We start from the raw sequence: 20,570 nt of genomic DNA, 5'->3' as shown, positions 1-20,570 counted from the left end.
TGACTGCCAGTTGGTTTTTGTGGATGCATTCTGCAAGAAAACAAGCAAGCTCAGAAAACACCAAGGACTCCTTGATTGATTGGTTGATTGATTTACAGTACCAGGAGGATATAAATCTGAGAAATAATTAAACAGATAAGTTGTCCTATAACTTGATATACTAAAAAGGCTGCTGATTTGCTGAAGAAATTTTTGTAAGAAGAAAAAGATTGTGTCAGTCTTATAAAGCAGACCAGATTAAGAGCCCAATGCCATACTGGTTTAAGCTGTTTTCATTAGAATAGCTATAGTAACAGAATTGTGCATCTATGATGTGTTTCCACCGTCCTTCACTTTAACTTCATAAGAAATGGGGAAGGGCTTTCCTAAAGCATTTTCTTAAATTTGAGTGTTGGAATGGCTCCATACCACATGTCTGATTGTTGCCTTGGTAATGGGCCTTCCTACTGTCCTTCAAGGCCTCTACAGGCCTTACTCCCTCTTTCCCCAACATCTGGTAAAACCAAACAACTTCCCCTCTGCTGAAGACAGTATGAGAGACAATTCACTCTTGCTTTTTCCACAGCCCCCTCTCCAAAATAATTCAAGAAGGCACAGGTCACCTAAGCTAAAACTCATTATGGATGAAAAAAATATAATACCAAGAAGTGAATTGTATATCTTACCTAGTAAGAATCAGAAAATGAAATGTTGTGAGAACACAGCTCAGCCACGTATTTTTATTAAGTAATCAAACACTACTGTTAAAGCCAACAAAACAGGAAACTTTGCTATGGAGTAATCTTTACTCCATTCAGAGAATGACATGGGAAAGGCACTGTTGTCCTCAAATACGTCCTGAAATGGCACTATCAAAGGGGCTCAGTTATGTCAGAAGTTATAGACTCTAGACTTGACAGAGTGCAGGGAAAAACAACAAAGATGATTAGAGGACAAGAGGCTAAACCACACGATGAACTGATATGTCTAGTCCAGAGGTGGTACTAGTTCAGCAGGTTCTGACCAGTTCTGGAGAACCAGTAGTGGAAATTTTGAGTAGTTCGGAGAACCGGTAAATACCACCTCTGACTGGCCCCGTCCCCATCTATTCTCTGCCTCCCGAGTCCCAGCTGATTGAGAGGAAATTGAGATTTTGCAGTATCCTTCCCTGGAGTGGGGAGGGAATGGAGATTTTACAGTATCTTTCCTTTGCCATGCCCACCAAGCCACACCATGTCCACTAAGCCACGCCCACAGAACCGGTAGTAAAAAAAATGTGAATCCCACCACTGGTTTGGTCTAACAAAGAAAAGGACTTTGGGGTGACATGATAGCAATCTTCTAATATTTGAAGGGCCATGGAGAGAAGTGGGGAAGGGCTTTCTCCAAAGCTCCTGAAGGCAGGACAAGAAGTAACAGATGGAAACTTATCAAGGAGAGATCCAAACTAGAACTGGGGAGAATTTTTCTGACAATGAGAACAGTGGAATGTAATCAGTGGAATGGCTGGTCTTCAGAAGTTGCAGGTACTTTGGAGGTTTTAAAATGAAATTGGATGGCCATTTGTTCAGAATGGTATAGTATTACAGTGTCTCCTGCTTGAGCAAAGATTTGGACTAAAATACTTCCAAGGTCCCTACCAAGCCTGTTATTCTGTATTTTGTACTGGCCAAGTCAGTGGTGGGTTTCAAAATATTTTAGAACCTCTTCTGTAGGTGTGGCCTGCTTTGTGGGAGTGGCTTTCTGGCCATGTGACTGGGTGGGAATGGCTTTCCGGCCATGTGACTGGATGGGCATGGCCAACTTGTAAAATGTGGTGAAACTCACTTAACAACGCTCCTGCTTAGCAACCAAAATGTTGGCTCAGAAACTCTGGCATTGAAGTGTGCAAGTCTTAAAGCTGTCAAGTTTCAAGACCCTTGCACCCCTAACCCTTTAGAAAAAAACCCCAGAGGTGTTCAAACTTGACAGCTTTAAGACTTGTGGACTTCAACTCCCAGAATTCCTCCTCTCGCTCTTCATCTTGATGATGTGCGGATGGGCGGGGGAAGGCAGCTGGAACCGGTTCTAAACGACACTCTAGATTTGTGGAACCTCTTCTATAGAAGAGGTTAGAACTGGCAGGAACCCACCCCTGGGCCAAGTGTAATAATGTGGCTAGCTCCAGAAAGAGAATGATAACCTGATAGGCATTTTTCTGTTTGCAAAACGGGGTAGAACTTTCCTCCTCTTTTATACCTGTTTGGTTTGGGAAGGCATCGGGCAAAGAGTGGGCAGTGAGTGGAAGTTTGGCAAGACCTCTGTTCCTGCAAGCCCCATAGTGGCTGCCTCCCCTGCCTTGGCTAGACTTACACCACTCCTGCCTCTCTGCTCTTGCCCTCCAGCTCTGGTACCACCAGTGTCTTGCAACTACCTTCCCCAAGCCTGCAATTAACATAGTACCTTATGTGTTTCTCTTCATGTACAGTACATAGCAATTACGTTTTCCTTCAGTCAGCAGCTACACCAAAAGATAAAATAAAACAAAACAAAAACTATAGCCAAGCAGATATAATTAATTCTCTTTGGTATTGCAGGTACTTCAGTACAGTACAGCATTTCAACATGCGTTTATAAAATCTTTATCTCAAATAAAAAGAATTGTACAATATTCCTTAAACTATAAGATAAAGTAAAAGTAGTATTTATTTGGTGATTGAAGCAACCGTTCTCAGTTACAATGGCAATGAAAAATAAATGTTATAATCAATCCTTGCATGTATGACTTTTGCAAGTCTGTAAAGCCAAAGAAAGCTGAAGTAAGATAATAAATTGTGGTTTCCCTTAGCAACTGTTTCACTTAACAATTGAGTTTCTGGTTCCAGTTCTGGTCACTAAATGAGAACTGCCTATCGTTAAGATAAAGAAGTTCAGTTCTTGATTGCTTTGGACATATTTCTTTGCCTCGCCTTTCTCGGAGGGTTTTGTTCATATGGGTGGAAAATTAGAGGAAGATGTTTTAAGGATGCCACCTACAGCTCTTGGGGGAAAGGCAGCATATAAACAGAACAAATTGACTCATTCACTCATTCATTCAATGTTCATCAGGTCAGGGTTGACTGTTAGGGATTGTATAGTTCAATGTTTCTCAAGCTTAGTAGTTTGAAAATGTGTGGACTTCAACTCTCAGAATATTGTGCTGGCTGGAGAATTCTGGGAGTTTAAGTCCAGACAACTTTTAAACTGCCAAGGTTGGGAAAACACTGATTACAGATAGATTTTATTTATGATTATCTCTTCTTATTCTACTATTTTAGATCTTCCACTGCCACTGTAACTGAGACCATGCACATTGCAGCTGGCTGTCCTTTACTTTCTTTCCCTCTCTCCCAACATCTGTGGCTTCTCCAGAGAGCTAAGTCTTTGGAGATCATGTCTCCAAAGTAAGATCATTTGAGTCTGGTCATTTGTGCCTGGAGTGAGAATTCTGGAGCGGATTTCTTTGATCATCCATTTGTATGACTTCTTCTCAGAAGTCTTCTCTAATATCAAAGTTCAAAAATGTCAATTGTTTTTTTTTTGTGTGCTACTTTTTTAAAGTCTAAATTTTGTTTCCATGGAGTGTCACGGGGATTCCTATTGCATATGTTGTTCTGATCTTAGTGAGGAAAACACATTACAGTATCTGAATATCTTTTCCTCAGCGTTCATGGATGCTAATCTGTGGCACACTTGTTCCTTTATTATTGATGGCTGATCCTAAAAGACAGACGCTATCACTTCTGTGTCTTCATTGTCAAATCTAAGGCTGTTTGTTGCACCTGTGGTCATTAGTTTGATTTTTATATTTGATTTTAATCCCATATTTCCATTGTGAAAGAAAACAAATAACATTAATTTAGTAATAAGATTCATACAACAAATAAGCTTTCCTTTTATTATTTGCCTCCTCTCAGCACCAATGCTATTATGTAATGTGTTTGGTTGTTGATCCATAATTCCTAAAATCCTTTTTTGGGTATTCCTCCTTGGTACTATAAAATACATTTAGAATTCAAATATGAATTTACATCACTTCATTGTCATTGCAGCAAGAGTTATTCTAGTTTTTCTGCATCCAACTTCAAGGAATTTTAGTTGTGGAATTTATGCTTATCTCTCCCAGTCCTATTGCTTTAAGGTAGCAGAGAATTTGAGTACTCTGACAATGTAAAGTCAACACACATCCTGGAAAGTTGCCTAAATAAAAATTCTCTATTGCTCTTAAAAGATATGCAGGGCTGGGTAAGCCTCACAGCATTTAGACCATATTTTGCATATTCCTGAGGGACTAAATCTCTTATCTGGATCTACTGATGAACAGGTTGCTTCCCGCTGATATGAGATAACATAAAAGCACAATTCTTTATAAAAAGAGAAGACTTAGCAAAGCAATCATCAGTATTTACTCCAAAACGAATCTTGCTATGTTCAGTGTACCCTCAGGCAAACAGGTTGAGGTTTACAACCTCATATGGCAATGCACTGTATCTTGTTTAGAAAGAAATTAATCCTGCTCTTTTCTTCTGAAGAGTGCATTACCTCGCAGTCTAAGGAACAAATTGCGTCTGAGATATTTTATGCTTTTAAAAAAAAAAAAAACCAGGGTGATAAAATGGTGCTAAATAGATAGTTATCGAAGGCCTGAACTTTGTCTTCCAGGTTTGTTGTTTCCAGCAACCATATTTGTATATTCTAGCAAGAAATTGATAAAAATAATAATTTCAGGTCAGCTTGATAACCTGCACTCTGATCCGGATCAATGTACGTGCTTTGACTTTGTCAATAAAACTGACCAGCTTATGCAAGTTTTTAAAATATAAATCACATAATTTACAGCTTGCCCTTAATACACTTTAGATCTTGACCAATTAAGCCTGGATTAACAGACAAGAATTCAAGGCTCATTTTGGAGCAATCCTGACACATGACTGTATTTCATCTGTGCCCCCATCTCAATCTGTGATGTTCTGTACCAGTTTATGGTATTGAACTGCCCTCCAGGGTGGCTCCTCGCAGACTCTATTGAAGTAGGCTAGAGGGAGGCAAGGTTATGACCTCTTGGATGATATCACCAGGCCAAAACTGGAGGGCTTGTGGGAGAGGAATGTTTGTAGCCTTCCTATCTGTTGTCTCCAATCAGTCTGTTCTCTGGAGCTTTGAAATTATCATGCTTAATTCTTCCAAACATATCCTATGACAAATAAAAATATAATTCTGGAGTCATTTGCTTTCAGGAGGAGAGTTGGAGGAGGGGAGGGTGGAAAGAAACAGCTTTGCCTGGTGCTTTCCTTGTAATCATAGGCGTATGACCCTGCCAAGGCCCTCTCTTCTGCCATTTTGTGGCTGCCTAAATACAGGTTTCCTCCGAAGCGCAGGCTGGCTTTTGCCAATACCGAATGTGCCTTACAAAGCTAGTTTAAACAGCAGCAGCTGTGTGAAGCATGGACATGTGGCAAGCCCTCCATGGTGACCCCCAACTGTACTTTGCCACTTCTGGATGAAAGCAGGCAGGTAGAGAGAAGACTGGAAATCTCTACGGATCAATACAGGACTCCAGACTTTGGGATAGTCCTGAAAATAATGCAGTTGAACAATAGGCCTAGTCATGGTGGTGAAGCTTCTTCCTGGTCTGACTCTGCAGCTCCACTGTTCTTCTGAGCTGGCCTTCCACCCGCAGGGCCTTTATGAGCTATTATGGTGAGTAAAATGGTCTTTGTTACCCCAGACTGGGAGATGTTTGAATGGGAGTGAAGAAATAAATTGTGCTTTATACGGGGCCTTCCTTGAAGAGCACTCAGTAGCTACGCCTGGTTCAGAATGCATACGACATTGAGTGTTCCTGGGTTCACCCATGTTACAGCTCTCTTGTGTGAGCTGCACTGGCTTCCAGCTTCCTTCCAGGTGCAACTCAAGATGCTGGCTATCACTGTTAAACTCCTACATGGCATGGCACCAGGTTACTTGTGGGACCGCCTCTCCATGACAGTACCTGCCCATCCTATCAGATCAGACAGGGTGAGCATGCTCCATGTCCCTTCCCTGAAATCTTCCAGTTAATGGGTCTCACAAGCGTGCCTTTTTCGCGACTGCCCCTGCCTTATAGAACAGCAGTCCCTAACATTTGCGGCTGGGAGGGGAGCCAAGCCGCTTGTGCGAGTGGAGCTGCACGCACATATGCATATCAGCCTGCTATTTGCATGGCCCTGTCCCAAAAAGGCCCCTGCCCACTAGTGGGCCATGACCCAAGGGTTGGGGATCCCTGTTATAGAACATCCTCCCCCAGGCAATTCGACAGATCCCCACCCTCTTAGCCTATCAGAAGGCCATCAAGATCTATTCCCCCACCTCCCACCCCAGGTGCTGGGATAGAATGAAGATACCTGGAGCTGGTTGTGGGGCATCTAGAGGGGATGATTGAGGCACTGGGTTTTTGTGTTTTTTGTTCGTTTGTTTTAAGTTTTTTTAATTGGTTTTATTGTTGTCAGCTGCCCAGCCTTGGTTTAAGATAGGCCTCTATACAAATTTTTTAAATAAATAAAGTCAGGAATAGAAAAAGGAATTGCTGGATGAAGAATATTCTCCGTCTACCTGCTGCTCTCCTTTAACAGAAATGTTCACTGAACAACTCACTGAAATAGTAGGGGGTGGTTTCACATTTATAATAGTTTATGCCAGTGAGACACAGCTGCCACTTTAGTAACACTTCCCTAATTCTCAGCGTTTTTATAAATCAATCTAAAAAAAGCAATAGAGTACCAGTGGTACTATTAATTCATGTTCAAAATATGCAGAGAGCTACAGTACACCCTTTTTCAGCCAAACTTTTTCAGCCTACCAACACCGCTTTATGAATGTGTAAAAATAACAAGCCAATAGCCATCACTAGTTATGATCTTACATGGGTGTGAGATGAAGGCTGCTTTTCTCCTAATATGCTTTTTTTCTGAAAATACACTCACAGTCGATGAAGGGAATTAAAAGATGTGGGCAAAAAAGGAATAGTCCTAGCTCTCAATTTCAGACAACTGTATTTTTTTTTCCATTTTATTCACTCAATTCAACGGGGAACATGAAAAAATAGTTTTGTAATAGTGACACTATTTGATTAGCAAGCCAGCTAGATGTGCATCTAATTTTTGTCATAAGATGCATCCCCAAGTTTTGAAACTAATCTGCAAAACCTTCCCAGCCTTGGAATGCCTGGCATTGAGAAAAAAGATGGGTGGGTACAAAACTCTGAAAATCCGATATCCAGCTAAATGAAATGAGGAGGAGGCCTATATTGATTATGGCAATAGACAGGCTGCAACAGACCTTAGGACCGGTTCACATCTAACAGGTGGTGGGACAATCTGGACTGCGAGTGCCCTCTTGTGGGTTGTAAAAGTAATTGCATTAACATAGGTGCTGATTGAGCAGAGAAGCAAGGTAGGAGGGCAAGAGAGTAGAAAGAACAGCAATGAATATCCAACCTGATTACTTCTTTCTTTCTTAAATGGAGAGCTTATGCATTAATAGTCCTTTCTGCCAGATTGACCTCTGAGTCCAACCCATTCTACTCTAATGACTCTGAGACACTGGCAGGAGCTGGTGGTATTGCTATTTTCCCAAATGTATTTATTTCTATCCTGGCTTTATTATGTTTATAAATACGGTGAATACCACAAGGTGGTAAAAATACATAATATTCCTTCCTCCTCCAGCTTTATGCCTAAAGGAGTACCAGAGCTCACTGTCACCTGTTTTTTAGCCTGGTGTCTTAACCTCTAGGCCAAGCTGGTCTCTCCAACCCAGCAGGAGGCATGGGTTACCACATTACCCACAATTCATTTCCCCTTCTCTACAGACAAGGACATCTCAGGTCCTTAGGCTCCACAGCCCCAAAGGAAAATTTCATCCCCACTGTTTAAAGTCAGATCCATGCTTGCAAAATTAATTTCCCTCTGGGGCTAACCCAGGGGTGGGTTCCTGCCAGTTCTAACCTCTTCTATAGAAGAGGTTCCACAAATCTATCGTGCCGTTTAGAACTGGTTCCTGCTCCCTCCCCTCATCCGTCGACACATCATCAAGATGAAGAGCGAGAAGAGGAATTCTGGGAATTGAAGTCCACAAGTCTTAAAGCTGTCAAGTTTGAACACCCCGGGATTTTTTTTAAAGGGTTAGGGGTGCAAGGATCTTGTAACTTGACAGCTTTAAGACTTGCGTCCTTCAAATGCCAGAGTTTCTGAGCCAACATGATTGGAGGAGGAATTCTGGGAGTTGAAATCCACAAGTCTTAAAGCTGTCAAGTTTGAACACCCATGCCAGAGTTCCTGAGCCAACATTTTGGTTGCTAAGCAAGAGCGTTCTTAAGTGAGTTTCACCACATTTTACAAGTTGGCCACGCCCACCCAGTCACATGGCCAGCAAGCCACTCCCACAAAGCAGGTCACACCCACAGAAGAGGTTCCAAAATTTTTTGAAACCAACCACTTGGTTAACCATCTTTGAAGCCGCTTCATCAAGGAGAATGCATTATAATAAAATCTGCCCTTTAACAACAGTGGACTAAATGCTATTAAATAATGTCCAAAAGATGTCTGGCCCTGATTGGTAGTGATGCCTTGAAAAGAGAATTCTAAGAATCATCACTGAAAGTGTTGGTTTGAGAGCTGTCAGTCTGGGTCAATTCAAAGACATTTAGAAATAGATTGTGACCTTTGTTTAGATTTTGCTCAAAGGAGTGAAAGTGACTGGTTTTAACTTCCTTTGCTTATATTGGGGTTCTCAAAACATGAAGCCCTGGGGAGTTTGTGAGCAAATCTGAGAAGGGTTGAGCTCATGTTCTGTCTGTACATGTACATCAGTGGTGGCTTGCTCCCGGTTCGGCCCGGATCAGACACACCGGTGGTGGTGGTGGCGGGAGGCTCCGCCCACCCGCTTGGAAGCTTCTGCGCATGCGCAGAAATGTGTGCAAGCGTGAGCGCACATGAGCAAACTGGTAATAAACAAAATTGAAACCCACCACTGATGTACATATTTTATTTTACTTTATTTATTAAATTTGTATGCTGCTCATTTAAATATTAAGCCAGCGATCCCCAACCTCTCTGCCTTGGTGACCCAGTCGGGGGATAAAGGGACTGATTTTGTGTGAGTGGCAGGCATATGTGGTCACACATGAAGCTTCCCATCTGAGTGACTGGGGCAAACCCTTACCACTCTCACAAATGGAGTTTCATGCATCACACCGCTCGTGCAAGTGACACTTCCACTTGCGTGGCCCAGTTCCAAGCAGGCCACAGCCTGGGGTTTTGGGAAACCTGTGTTAAGCAACTCTGGGCGTCTTCCAATACTATAAATAACCCAATAAAAATGTAGGAGTAAAACCTTAAAACATAGGCCATTAAAAGTTGAAAAAGTTGAAAAATTAATATTGAACCAATCTAAAAGAACCAATATGTAGTTGGGGTGGAGATGGGATCTTCTACTAGTCTACTCATCGTCCCAAAAATGGGATGCTCTCATTGGGGCCCCAAGCTAGTTGGCAGAACCAGGTTTTCAGACAAACAGAAGTTCTTCAATGCATGAGCTGCAGCTCACTTCCGAGGATGGGTTTTTCTGGATTCCCACCTAAGGCCATTATGGTAGGTTCTGGTCAGTGGTGGGTTTCAAAAAAAATTTAGAACCTCTTCTGTAGGTGTGGCCTGCTTTGTGGGAGTGGCTTGCCAGCCATGTGACTGGGTGGGTGTGGTTTTCTGGCCATGTGACTGGGTGAGCATGGCCAACTTGTAAAATGTGGTGAAACTCACTTAAGAGCGCTCTTGCTTAGCAACCAAAATGTTGGCTCAGTAACTCTGGCATTTGAAGCACGCAAGTCTTAAAGCTGTCAAGTTACGAGACCCTTGCACCCCTAACCCTTTAGAAAAAAAACCCAGGGGTGTTCAAACTTGACAGCTTTAAGACTTGTGGACTTCAACTCCCAGAATTCCTCCTCTCGCTCTTCATCTTGATGAGGTGCGGACGGGCGGGGGGAGGGATCTGGAACCGGTTCTAAATGTCATGGTAGATTTGTGGAACCTCTTCTATAGAAGAGGTTAGAAGTTGCAGGAACCCACCCCTGGGACTGGTGTTGAGCCATTGTGCCCATGGCAACCTGCGTGCTACACCTTCTTTTTACTTCTGGCAAAATGATGCCTTGCAACATGCATCTTTTAGCTGAAGATCCTCCTGAAGCATTTCACCATGTTCAGGATTTTCTCCACTTGGCTGCTCTTGAGGTGATACAATCCCTGTAAGCTGTTTCTCAGTTAGGGCACATGCCTCCCTCCTTGTAGTGCCTGTCCATTGGCCTGTTTCATAAGTGATTTTGCACTTAGTTTTCTGACATATTTCTACTTCTGGTATTCAGTCATTCTTTCTAAGATTGCTTTCCAAGGCAAACTACTCTCCTGGGGCCTCTTTAACCTGTTCCCACTTGCAGTTTAGCACATCATCACCATAACATCCTGACAATCCCCCTTCTCACAAAGTTGGCCCATCTCATCCCTAACCCATGATTTAAAGTCTTAGATTGTCAGTTAGTTCTTCCTGTATCTGTCATTGCTATCTGCCCAAAGCCCCCCCCCCCCACTTTTCACTTGACTTACTGTGGCCCAAATGCCTCCTGGCAACCACTTTTCTTCTTCTTCTATAATGTTGCTTAATTCTCAGCCCAGTCTGTGAATGAAACAAGCTTAACTTCCCCTGTGCTGTCTTCCCACTATCTGATTCTGTCCAAGGGCAGCTTCAGGTGTGCAAAATTTCTTAAGTTCTGTCGTCCATTACCTGGATGAACAACCAGGTGACAGAAGTGACTTCAAATAGAAACAGGATAGGCCGAGGTGATGAATTCTGATTTGGGCAGTGGAATTAGAGATCCTCGGGAGACAGATTATTCTCCAAAGAGAAAGAAGATAAATCCTGCCCTGAGTGTTGCATGGAAGGAACTGCTTTGATTCTGGAGCACTTTAAACTGTTTTACATTCTAGAATGTCACTTGAACAGGGTGTCAAACTCACGGTGTCACAGCAGCGTCACATGATCCATCGGGACTTCCCCCCATTCGCTAAACTGGGCATGGTGTGGACAGCACATGATGTATCTAGCCCGTGGGCTGGGAGTTTGACAGTCCTGATCTAGAAGAATATTGGTTGTATCATAGGGTGAAGATGAAATAAGTGGGCATGCTGATGGTGATTAGAGAGATGAGGGTTTATCTGTCTCAGTGCAAAATGTCCAAATCACAGCTTTCCAAGGCATTGTGTGTGTCCCAACTGACAGCAGGAGCCCTGCCTGAGCCCTGCCAGTTTTATTTGAGAGGCAGGGTGGGTGTCATGTATTATTTTAGGAACCTAGAAGCGACGTGAGTGCAAAATCTGTAGCTGTCTTTTTATCAAAAGCATGGAATTTGCCCCTCTCCTTCTCCCCTTGGCCAAAACCATTTTTTTGTAATAGCTCAACACATCTAAAACAAAAGCTACTGCCTGTTTCTAAAACTCACCCTTCTTCAGGTGCAGATTTGAGACCAATGGGGAGTCCAGAATATCTTCCTCAGATTTCTTCGCCGCCTGACAAAAATAATCTTGTTCTTATTAAATGGCCACAAGATTATGGAGTCTCCTTTCCTTATTAGTAGACATAGCTGTACGATGGAATCAGTACAATGGGTCATATGAAGAATTGGGCTGATAGTTTTAGGCTAAAGGTATTTCAATCCCTCTCTCTTCTTTCCCCAGCTAGTAATTTTTTCTTGTTAACCTGTTGACATCCCAACAGAAGGATGCACTTGTCCATTCTTTGCATTCTGCCTTTCTTTACTTTCTGCCCCCCTCTGTGAAACCTAGAAAAAGAGGAAAGTCCAACCTTTGGACTCTGGATCACAGAACGTCCGTTTTGTCCTCTTCCAGCTTCCTGTTCTTGAAAATGCATGGACTTCAACTCCCAGAATTCCCCAGCTCTAGACAATTATACCATATCTGGTTATTCTTACAGGCGTGCTATCCCTTTGAGAACCACTGCCCTTTTATGAAGGCCTCATGTGGAAAGGTGGCTTGGGGAAGCCCTGAAAGGACAGCCCAGAATGGCCACTTTCAGCAAAGCAAAAGGGATGCCCGTCATTCCCTTGTCTGACTGACCCTGCGATGCAGACTTGCCTCCTTTTGCCTTGCAGAGATGGTGTGCCTGTTTCTGTCTGCTCCTGCCTGCCACGTCTTTGTGCTTCAGTGTGTGCACGTACATGCCTCAGCCTTTTGTTTGGCTTCTCTGGCGCATCACTCATGTCTCCAGGTCCAGCTCACTCTGCTGGAATCTCTAGCCGTGGGCCCCCGTTCTAGATGAATACTTTCGAAAGCATTTTTCCCCTCCCTTAGTTACCACATTTCCCGGGGACAAGAAAAGCTCCACCTCCCACCCCTCTCTCCCTTAGCATTGGGGAGCCTTTGGGAGCTTCTGTTGCCCCAGGGCTGCTGTTCCAGCCCCTCTCTTGGCCCCTCCCTCCTGACTCATTGGGATACAGGCAGCGGGCCAGGGGAGGAGGCTGCATCTTTGCCCTGACCTGCCTACTGAACCAAGGTCACCTATTTGGAGCCCCAAAAGTACCATAGAGCAAGGATGCTGGAAGTCCAGGTGAATATCTCTTGGTCACTCTTCCTTTTCAGCTGTGCTGTGCTTAGACATAGCTTTTTGTGTAACAGGAACTGCCCACTGCCCCCACCCTGGCAGTGGCCATCTTCTCTTCAGGAAGCCCATCAAAGGGTGTGGGATTACGTCTTAGTGCAGGTACGGCTGCCTCTGGTATGCTTACTCACTCCCTTCTTCTCCCCATTCTTTGTTCTGCTACTCAGGCTGAGATTCTAAGCGTACGTTAATGCTTCTAAGTGGCATTTGTAAACACTTCCCATTGTTCTTTGATTTACTTGTTGTGGCCTATGACTATGCATCAAGCACACGACACTCTTGGGCAATCCATTCACACTTTCATGGGCAAACACACCCTGGAAAGAAAATAGCCCACACCTACAAAAATATTTATCTTCCAAAGTAGTAAAGGCATAAGAACGCTGTCCCTTTTTGTGTTAGAAATATTGCCCCCACTTTTTTTAGCAGCTTAAACTGTTTGTTCATTTAGACTAATACTGTCCATTTGGACAGGCAACAGCACCCGTTGTCACCACCTCCTGTTGACGCTGATGAGACTGATTGAACTCGGGACCTTCTTCATGCAAAACAGGTACTTGATCCCCGCTGTATCTTTCATTAAGCAGGAATCAAAGTGTTCTTATCTTCTCCACATCAAAGTCGAGGCAGCACACTGGTGTGTCTGAATGAATTGCTTAAAGTGATGCCATTTCTACAAGCAAGTGGGTATAGATGAGCCTGCCTAGTGCCTACAGCGGGATGATAAACTCTGGTGAGGCAGAGAGCAAGTATATCACTAGAAACTGCCTTTCCCTTTTCCCTTTTAGCATCCAGCAACAAATACAACTTTCCCCAGTAAGGACCAGCTTTCCTTTAGATCTCTTTTAAGACAACTGCAACAATTTGACAAATAACTATTCTTTAATTAGAACCTATATCCCCTGCTAACATTTTGCTTAACAAGAGAGTTAACAAAAGAGACAACAGATCTCTTCTACCCTAACAGAGGAAGGTAGAGAGTTGTTTGGATAGTCTCTGGATGAAAAGTGACAGTGGACAAAGGTTCAGCAGCAAAGAGAGAAGGATAAATGAATAGGCAGAAAAAAGTAGGAAGGGTTTGCTGGGGCAATTTATTGTTGTAGTAATATAAGTATTTTGTTTATTAAATGTATATGCCGCCTCTGTCACCAACAAGATATACATTGTCCGTTTCCAAGTGTCTAGGTAGTTGTGACTCATGTCTAGAGCAGAATGAGACGTGAGCTGTGGTTGTGCAGTGGTTAGAATGTGGTATTGCAGGCTAACTCTGAAAGCTAAATCTGCCGATTGCCAGCAGTTCAATCCTAACGTGCTCAAAGTGGCTTCTCTTCCACTTTCTGGTGCTCCTGCGCGCGTGAATACCAACTGGCCAGCGCACTGGAACCAGGAAGAGCAACAGGCAATGGCTCAAGTGCCTGGTGAGATGGCTCAAGTGCCACTTCCGGCACCTGTGCCATAGGTTCGCTACCATGGCTCTATAAGCAGCAGAAATATTCTGAATGCAGCGCTGAGTTCAAGATAGGGCAAATATTTCAGAATCAATATGGAATATTAGTCAGAATGCTGGATTACATGCTTGCTCCAAGGCTCACTAAGTAATTTTGCATCAGGTATAATCCAGTGATGGATTCCGAATCCCGTCACAACCGGTACACTGCAACAGAACCGGATGTCCACCTCGGGCATGCATGTGTATGCCACCACTCTGCGACGCCCCAGCAGCTCAGCGAGATCGCACAGGCGCCGTACACTGTGCGCACGTGCATAATTGGCCCTTTTCCCTCAAAAAGAAATAAGGAACATGGGCGGGCAAGTGGGCCCAATGAAACACCATTCCAGTATGGTGGCCGCTGCTCCCACCTGCCACTGTTACGCCCGTACCAGGCCGTACCACCCGGAACCCACCACTGGTACAATCCGTCAGCTTAATTTACTGAGTTTTTTTGCATTTATAAGAGGTAAATGGATTTCTCCATGAACACTTGAATTATAGGTTGGGAATAAATGATGCTTGGATTCATAATAGTATACAATCAGCATCTGCAGAAGTTTGCTGCTTTCGTCATTCTGGCCCATCCTTGTCACCCTCATAATGAATTTGAAATATGGGTAGAGGCAGTAATTTCAGACAAGCGAATTGATTTTCACCTAATAGAACATAGAATCATAGGTCTGGAAGGAACCTCAGTGATCTTCTAGTCCAATGCTCTGCTCTCAAGGCAGGAGACCTTATAATGTTCTAATTAAATGGTTGTCCAAGTCTATTTCTGAAAACCTCCAGTGATGGAGTACGCACAGCTCCAGGAGGCAAACTATAACAGGAAAGTGAAGTATAAGACTATTAAAGCTATTGGTCATAGCACTGTTTGATACATTTGTATCAGTGGTGGGTTCCGGATCCCATTCCAACCACTACGGTTGGAACGGGCCCAGCGGCGTCCACATGGATGTGCGCAGCGCACACATGCATCTTAGCATTTCCCGAGCCTTCGCAACACTCCAGCTGCTCCATGGAGCGTCGCGCAGGCGCTGTACACACCATGTCCATATGCGGAAGCGCGAAAGCCTTAAAAGACAGGTAAGGAGCTCGGGCGGGCGGGTGGGCCCTCCGGAGCACCATACCGGAACAATATCCAGTGCTCCGGGCAGGCTCCGGTTCGCCCATACTGGGACGTACCACCTGCAACCCACCACTGATTTGTGTACTGGAAATATCAAAGGTCTGTCACTAATCCTTTTCCTTTTGTTCAGGTGGTGGTATAGATCCATCTTCTGAGTTGCAAACTGGCTTCTGAATTAATTTTATTGATCTCTGAGGGATCTCTTGAGTATACACTGGTTTGGACTTTGGGATGATCACCTCTCACGTTGACATTCAATAATTCTCTATTTCTTGCATACGCATCCTGTTACTTTCTTAATTCAATATTTGTGTATTACAATTCACAGCTCCTTTTCTCTGTTTATAATCCAGGCAGGGGTGATATATATGTTCTGACCTAGGCTTCCCCAAAAAGCACAAAGCAGATTCCTGGTCCCAACAAAACCCCTTTTATTAAACGAATGTGAATTCTTCTCATTCACATTCAGCAAAGGTCTGGTAAACAGTCTTTCAAAGGTGAATTTATGACCACAGACCTTATCTAATTTGGAAAGCTGCCACATAAATATTTTCCAAATGAGATAGTGTGCAAGAAAAGATTTCGCACAGAGTCTCGGAGATTCATGGACACTCCTGAAATGAACAAACGAATAAACTAATTGTTTCCTACAAAAGCTCACTCCCCTTTTGTTCCTCTTTTAATTCCTATGGGAGGGGCCATTCATCATCCACCTGTGGCTTTACTCCCAAGTTGACCCTGATTTCTTAGCTGTTCTTTTCTTCTGGCAGCTCTGCGCATGCACACACTGGGAACAGGCTCCAGCTGTTCCTCTGCCTCACTGCTGTCTAGCTCCGAAGGCAGTTGAGAACTGCCAGACGGCGTTGGCCCCATCTCTGCCTCTGATGCAGAGCCCTCGTCTGAGCTTTCACCTGCCTCCAGGACTGGCCCATGTTCCTCCCCAATCTCCTCACTGTCTGACTCTGCTGCCAGCTCCACTGGCGGGCCCCAATAATATATTTCTGTATGTGGAATAAGACTATATGTATGCAGTTCATCCAACTGTCCATTTTGAATTTCCTAAGCTCATGAATGAAAGGGTTAAATTCAATATGTGTAATGGAATGTGTGGATGATCTAAGCCACAGGTGTCAAACTCGCCACGTCACGTTGCTGCCATGTGACATTTGGTGGCGTTTTTCCCATTTGAGGAGCTGGGGTGGGCGTGGCCTGCATGTGATGTATCCAGCCCGCGTGTCACCAGTTTGACACCCCTAACCTAAGGGAACAAGGGGAAGAGATGCTGCCTAGGAAACAATCAGACAAGAGAGGCAGGAGCCCCCCTCCCCCCAAGAGTCAGAGGAAGAAACTTAAGAAAAACCAAGCAGTTAAAAGTAGTGGCAGGAAGTATTTTCAGACTTGCAGGATTCTGTTAATGTAGCCTAACAATAAGGTAGAATTATTTCATCTAGCCGTGTTTCTTGTTTGGCTTACATGAGAGTGCTGGCAGTAAATAAGTACCATAACGTTTGGTTTATAACAAAATGGGAAACCAACTCCCAGCTAACTAATGGGATTCATGTGGGAAGGGATGGGATCTGCTATTTATTTAGCATTCTCATCTTATTTAGGCTGGGATGTGACAGCCTTATGCAAAATAAATCACGGAACTGTTTGGGTTTCATAAGGTATTGGGGTAGAATCAGGGGTGTTATCCTCATGGTTCGGCCGAACCTGGGGATAAATTGTCCTTGGTTCTGTGAGCTGGTAGTTTAAAAAAAAGCTGTGAGCTGCGCGATTATGAGAAGCTTTTTTCCCCGCTTTTTAAAGCATTTTCCCCTGCCGGTTCAGGGAAAAAATGCTTTAAAAAGCCTTTTTAAAAAGCTTCCAACAATTGCATGACTCACAGCTGAGCCACACGATCGTCGCAAACTATTTTTTAAAGCTTTTTAAAGTATTTTTCCCCGCCAGTTTGCCCAATTTTAAAAAAAGCTGAAAGTGAAAAAAAAGTTGGCCACACCCACCCAGTTATATGACCTCCCCACCAAGCCACACCCACAAAGCCGGTGTGGGGGGGCGGAATTAGATTTCACCACTGGGTAGAATTGCTGAAAATGCAGTTTGTTCTTCTGTGATTGATTACCAAATTGAAAAGTTAGGAAATACCGGCTGAAATGAAGATCTGCTAAAGTTCTTAGAAGTTAGAAAAATGGTGTTACTCACAGGGTCTTACTCCCCCAGTCACTACAGATAGTCCTTGACTTAAAACCTTTCGCTTAGTGGCTGTTCAAATTTACCCTGAAAAAAGTGACTTATGACTGTTTTTCACATTGTGACTGCATCCCTATGGTCACGTGATCAAAATTCAGATGCTTGGTAACTGGGCCATAGTCACATTGTCCCGGGGTTATGTAATCACCTTTTGTGACCTTCTGATCAGCAGAGTCAATGGGGAAGTCAGATTCACTTAACAGCCGTGTTACTAACTTAAGAAGTGCAATGATTCACTTAACAACTGCAACAAAAGAGAAAAGAAAACAGGGCAAAACTCACTTAACCACTATCTTGCTTGACAACAGGAATTTTGGGCTCAGTTGTGGTGGAGGGCTACCTGTATTGCTCCATTGATCTAGGATCAGTTGATATGGGGCTACGGCTTAAGCTCCAAGGAAGCAATAAATAACAAACTCTCTTTCCTCTTCTTTTAGTTTTTAATTGATGATCTTGCCCAGCTACCTTTGAATCACCCAGTCTGAATTCACTCCACCGCAGCTTGCAATGAGGCTGTGATGATGTTACCTAATTAGCTACAACCAAGAGCAAATGCCTTTAGTTATCAATAAAAAGATCATTTGCATCCTACAGGTTGATCAATAAATGTTCTTGTCCATCTGCTGCATACAGATCTGCTACTCCATTGGGCTGGTTCAGAAGAGGAGATTCTTCACCTGTAGGTCTTCCTCAATCTAGCCTCTGAACTTGTCTGTGCAAAGGTCGTCAGGATTGAAGCCAATCTCTTGAAGGATCTTCTGGATCACAGACAATAGAACATTGCCTTTATCTCTGCCATCACAGTCCATTCTTCCATCATAAGACTTTGATGAGCGCTTCAGGCTTCTGTCACCACTTCTATCATAGGTGGAGTCATGGTGAAGATAGCCACATGAGTTGCCATGGTTTTCCCGGAGTCTGGCTTTTTTTGTTTTCTCTAACAAGTGCTGCTGTATCTGCATTAAGGCTGATAAAAGAATCTCTTTTCCATACACATCTGCTGACCCTTGCCCCTTCTCTGGCCCCCGACTTCCTGATGCATGAGGTTTTCCTGGTCCCCCCATTCTTTCCCTCCCTGGGCTGTGGCACTCGCTTTTCAGGGATGCAAATTGCATGCCTTGAGCTCTTTGGTTCCCCTGCGCTCCTAATTTATACGAGGTAAAAGCCAAACTTTGTGCCCGAGACTTATCATCTCCGGCGAGGAGCTTGAACAAGCGTCTCACCATGGCTTCCAAAACCTCTGTGGACTTTTGGCTTCCCACGTTGTAGAGATTCTTCTTCATCCCGCAAATGAAATCAGAGTCTTTCATGAGTGCCCCTGTGATATTGTGTAAATTTTTCATGGAGGAATCTATCAAGTCTGAGACTATTTCCTTGGCATGATTCACCAGTACCTCTTTTAAAACAATGCATGCTGCTGGAGGGTGTCTTCCCTTCTGGACATTCATGGTCTTCAAGAATGAGAGCATCATGTCTGAAGCCACCTGGTTTGCATATAACATCAACCCTTTATTGACAGAAGTACAATCTTCTGATCTTCTTGTTCTCTCCATATACTGTCCCTCTTGTTCCTTGGCTTCGTCTTCAGAAGGTGGTTTGGTTTCTGCTGCACTAGCTTTCCTTCCTGCGTTATAAGAATTAATGTTTTGGCATAGGTATTTTCTAGTATTCTCCCACCTATCCTTGATCTCTTTACGTGTCATCTCAACTACTAAGGAACAGAGCTTATTTGCGTAGTAGGCAAGATCATCTGAATTTCCAGTTTCAGCCATTGAACTGCAGGAACCGGTGTTGTTGTTGTTCTGAGATCCCTTATCAAACACCTTCAGTTTCTGAGAGGTCCTGAAAGGAGTCAGGGCGTGTTCAAATCCAAAGGCATATTTCTGGAGATCATTATTGAGCCAGCTGACAATGTTGACATCTTCCAAAGAACCTGGCTTGAAAAGGCAGACCGCTCCGTCGGTATTCATGCATCTCCTTTGTTCATTGTTCTTGATTACAATGACCTCCTTCTCCTCCAAGTTTTGTAAGTTGAGTTCACTGGCAGGGTCGTTGATGTTGCCAGGTTGGTCACTCAAAACATTTGGGCCTGAATTCCTGTCTTTCATGTTCAGATTGGCAACATTAACAAAGCAAACCATTTTATGTTCGGAGTCCTCTTTCGTTTGTTTGGCTTTATAGGAGTTAATGTTGCACACTCCAGCCTTACTGTTGATCCAATCAATTTCGTGAGCCATCTTTGTCACTCAGAAGTGTAAATGTATTAAAAGGCGTAGGTGTTCTTTCAGCACAGCAGCTTAGATGACCCGGGCAGACTTGAGATGTTGCTCCGTCTTAATCTTCCATGCTCTTCTTACTTGAAAATGGTATTTCCACTTAGATGAACACATAGCAGTAGTGACCTCACAAAGCAGCTGTATCCTCCACCAACCAGCAATGAGTTGCTAGTGTGCCTTGCCACACCCCCTCTACTGTATCCATAGTTATCTTTCTGCTGAAGGGCTTTGATGAACCTTCCAGACTCAAGATATTTCCTTTCTCATTCTCTTCTGCCAGAAAAGGGTGCTTTCTTTTGGGTGGACAAGGAACAGCAATGGCATTATAAAGCTTCAGCATTACCTCCCAGCCACTAAGCGGCCAATGTTTCAGGAGGAGAGAGCTGGGGCATCTTCTTTTCAGCTCTGATTTAGCTCAAGTATTAAGGAAAACCCTTTAGGAGGTCAGGTCAGGTCAAGTCAGATCAGCTGTGAGGCAGATGGGCGGTTGATTAGTTTGATAGATGATAGCAGTGGTGGGATACGACCGGTACGCCCTGGTACGGGTATACCGGTGTCTGCTGGGAGCACCAGGTACTGTTCCGGTACAGTGCTCTGGAGGCCCCACCCGCCCGCCCTCCTTACCTGTAGTTGAGGCAATCAGGGCTTACGCGCACATGCACGGAGCATACGGTGCCTGCGCGATGCTCCGCCGAGCAGCTGGAGCATCACGGAGTGTCATGGGCGG

General features: G+C 43.9%; 1 protein-coding gene across 1 annotated transcript; it reads right to left on the bottom strand.

Annotated features, from left to right (window-relative positions):
* Positions 1–18,003: 18,003 nt before the first annotated feature.
* Positions 18,004–19,804, bottom strand: LOC116504019 (A-kinase anchor protein 4-like). The gene has a single exon (XM_032210835.1). The coding sequence runs from the start codon at positions 19,802–19,804 to the stop codon at positions 18,263–18,265; it is 1,542 nt and encodes a 513-aa protein (XP_032066726.1). The 3' UTR covers positions 18,004–18,262.
* Between the last annotated feature and the right edge of the window lie 766 nt (positions 19,805–20,570).

Source organism: Thamnophis elegans, chromosome 1 (genome assembly GCF_009769535.1).
Source record: "Thamnophis elegans isolate rThaEle1 chromosome 1, rThaEle1.pri, whole genome shotgun sequence".
NCBI lineage: Eukaryota > Metazoa > Chordata > Lepidosauria > Squamata > Colubridae > Thamnophis > Thamnophis elegans.
Note: the sequence above shows the minus strand (reverse complement) of the source record. Positions and strands in the feature narration are given on the sequence as shown.

Bases quoted from the DNA above. Each gene is read 5' to 3' on its own strand.
- LOC116504019 (XM_032210835.1), bottom strand. From the start codon at position 19,804: ATGGCTCACGAAATTGATTGGATCAACAGTAAGGCTGGAGTGTGCAAC.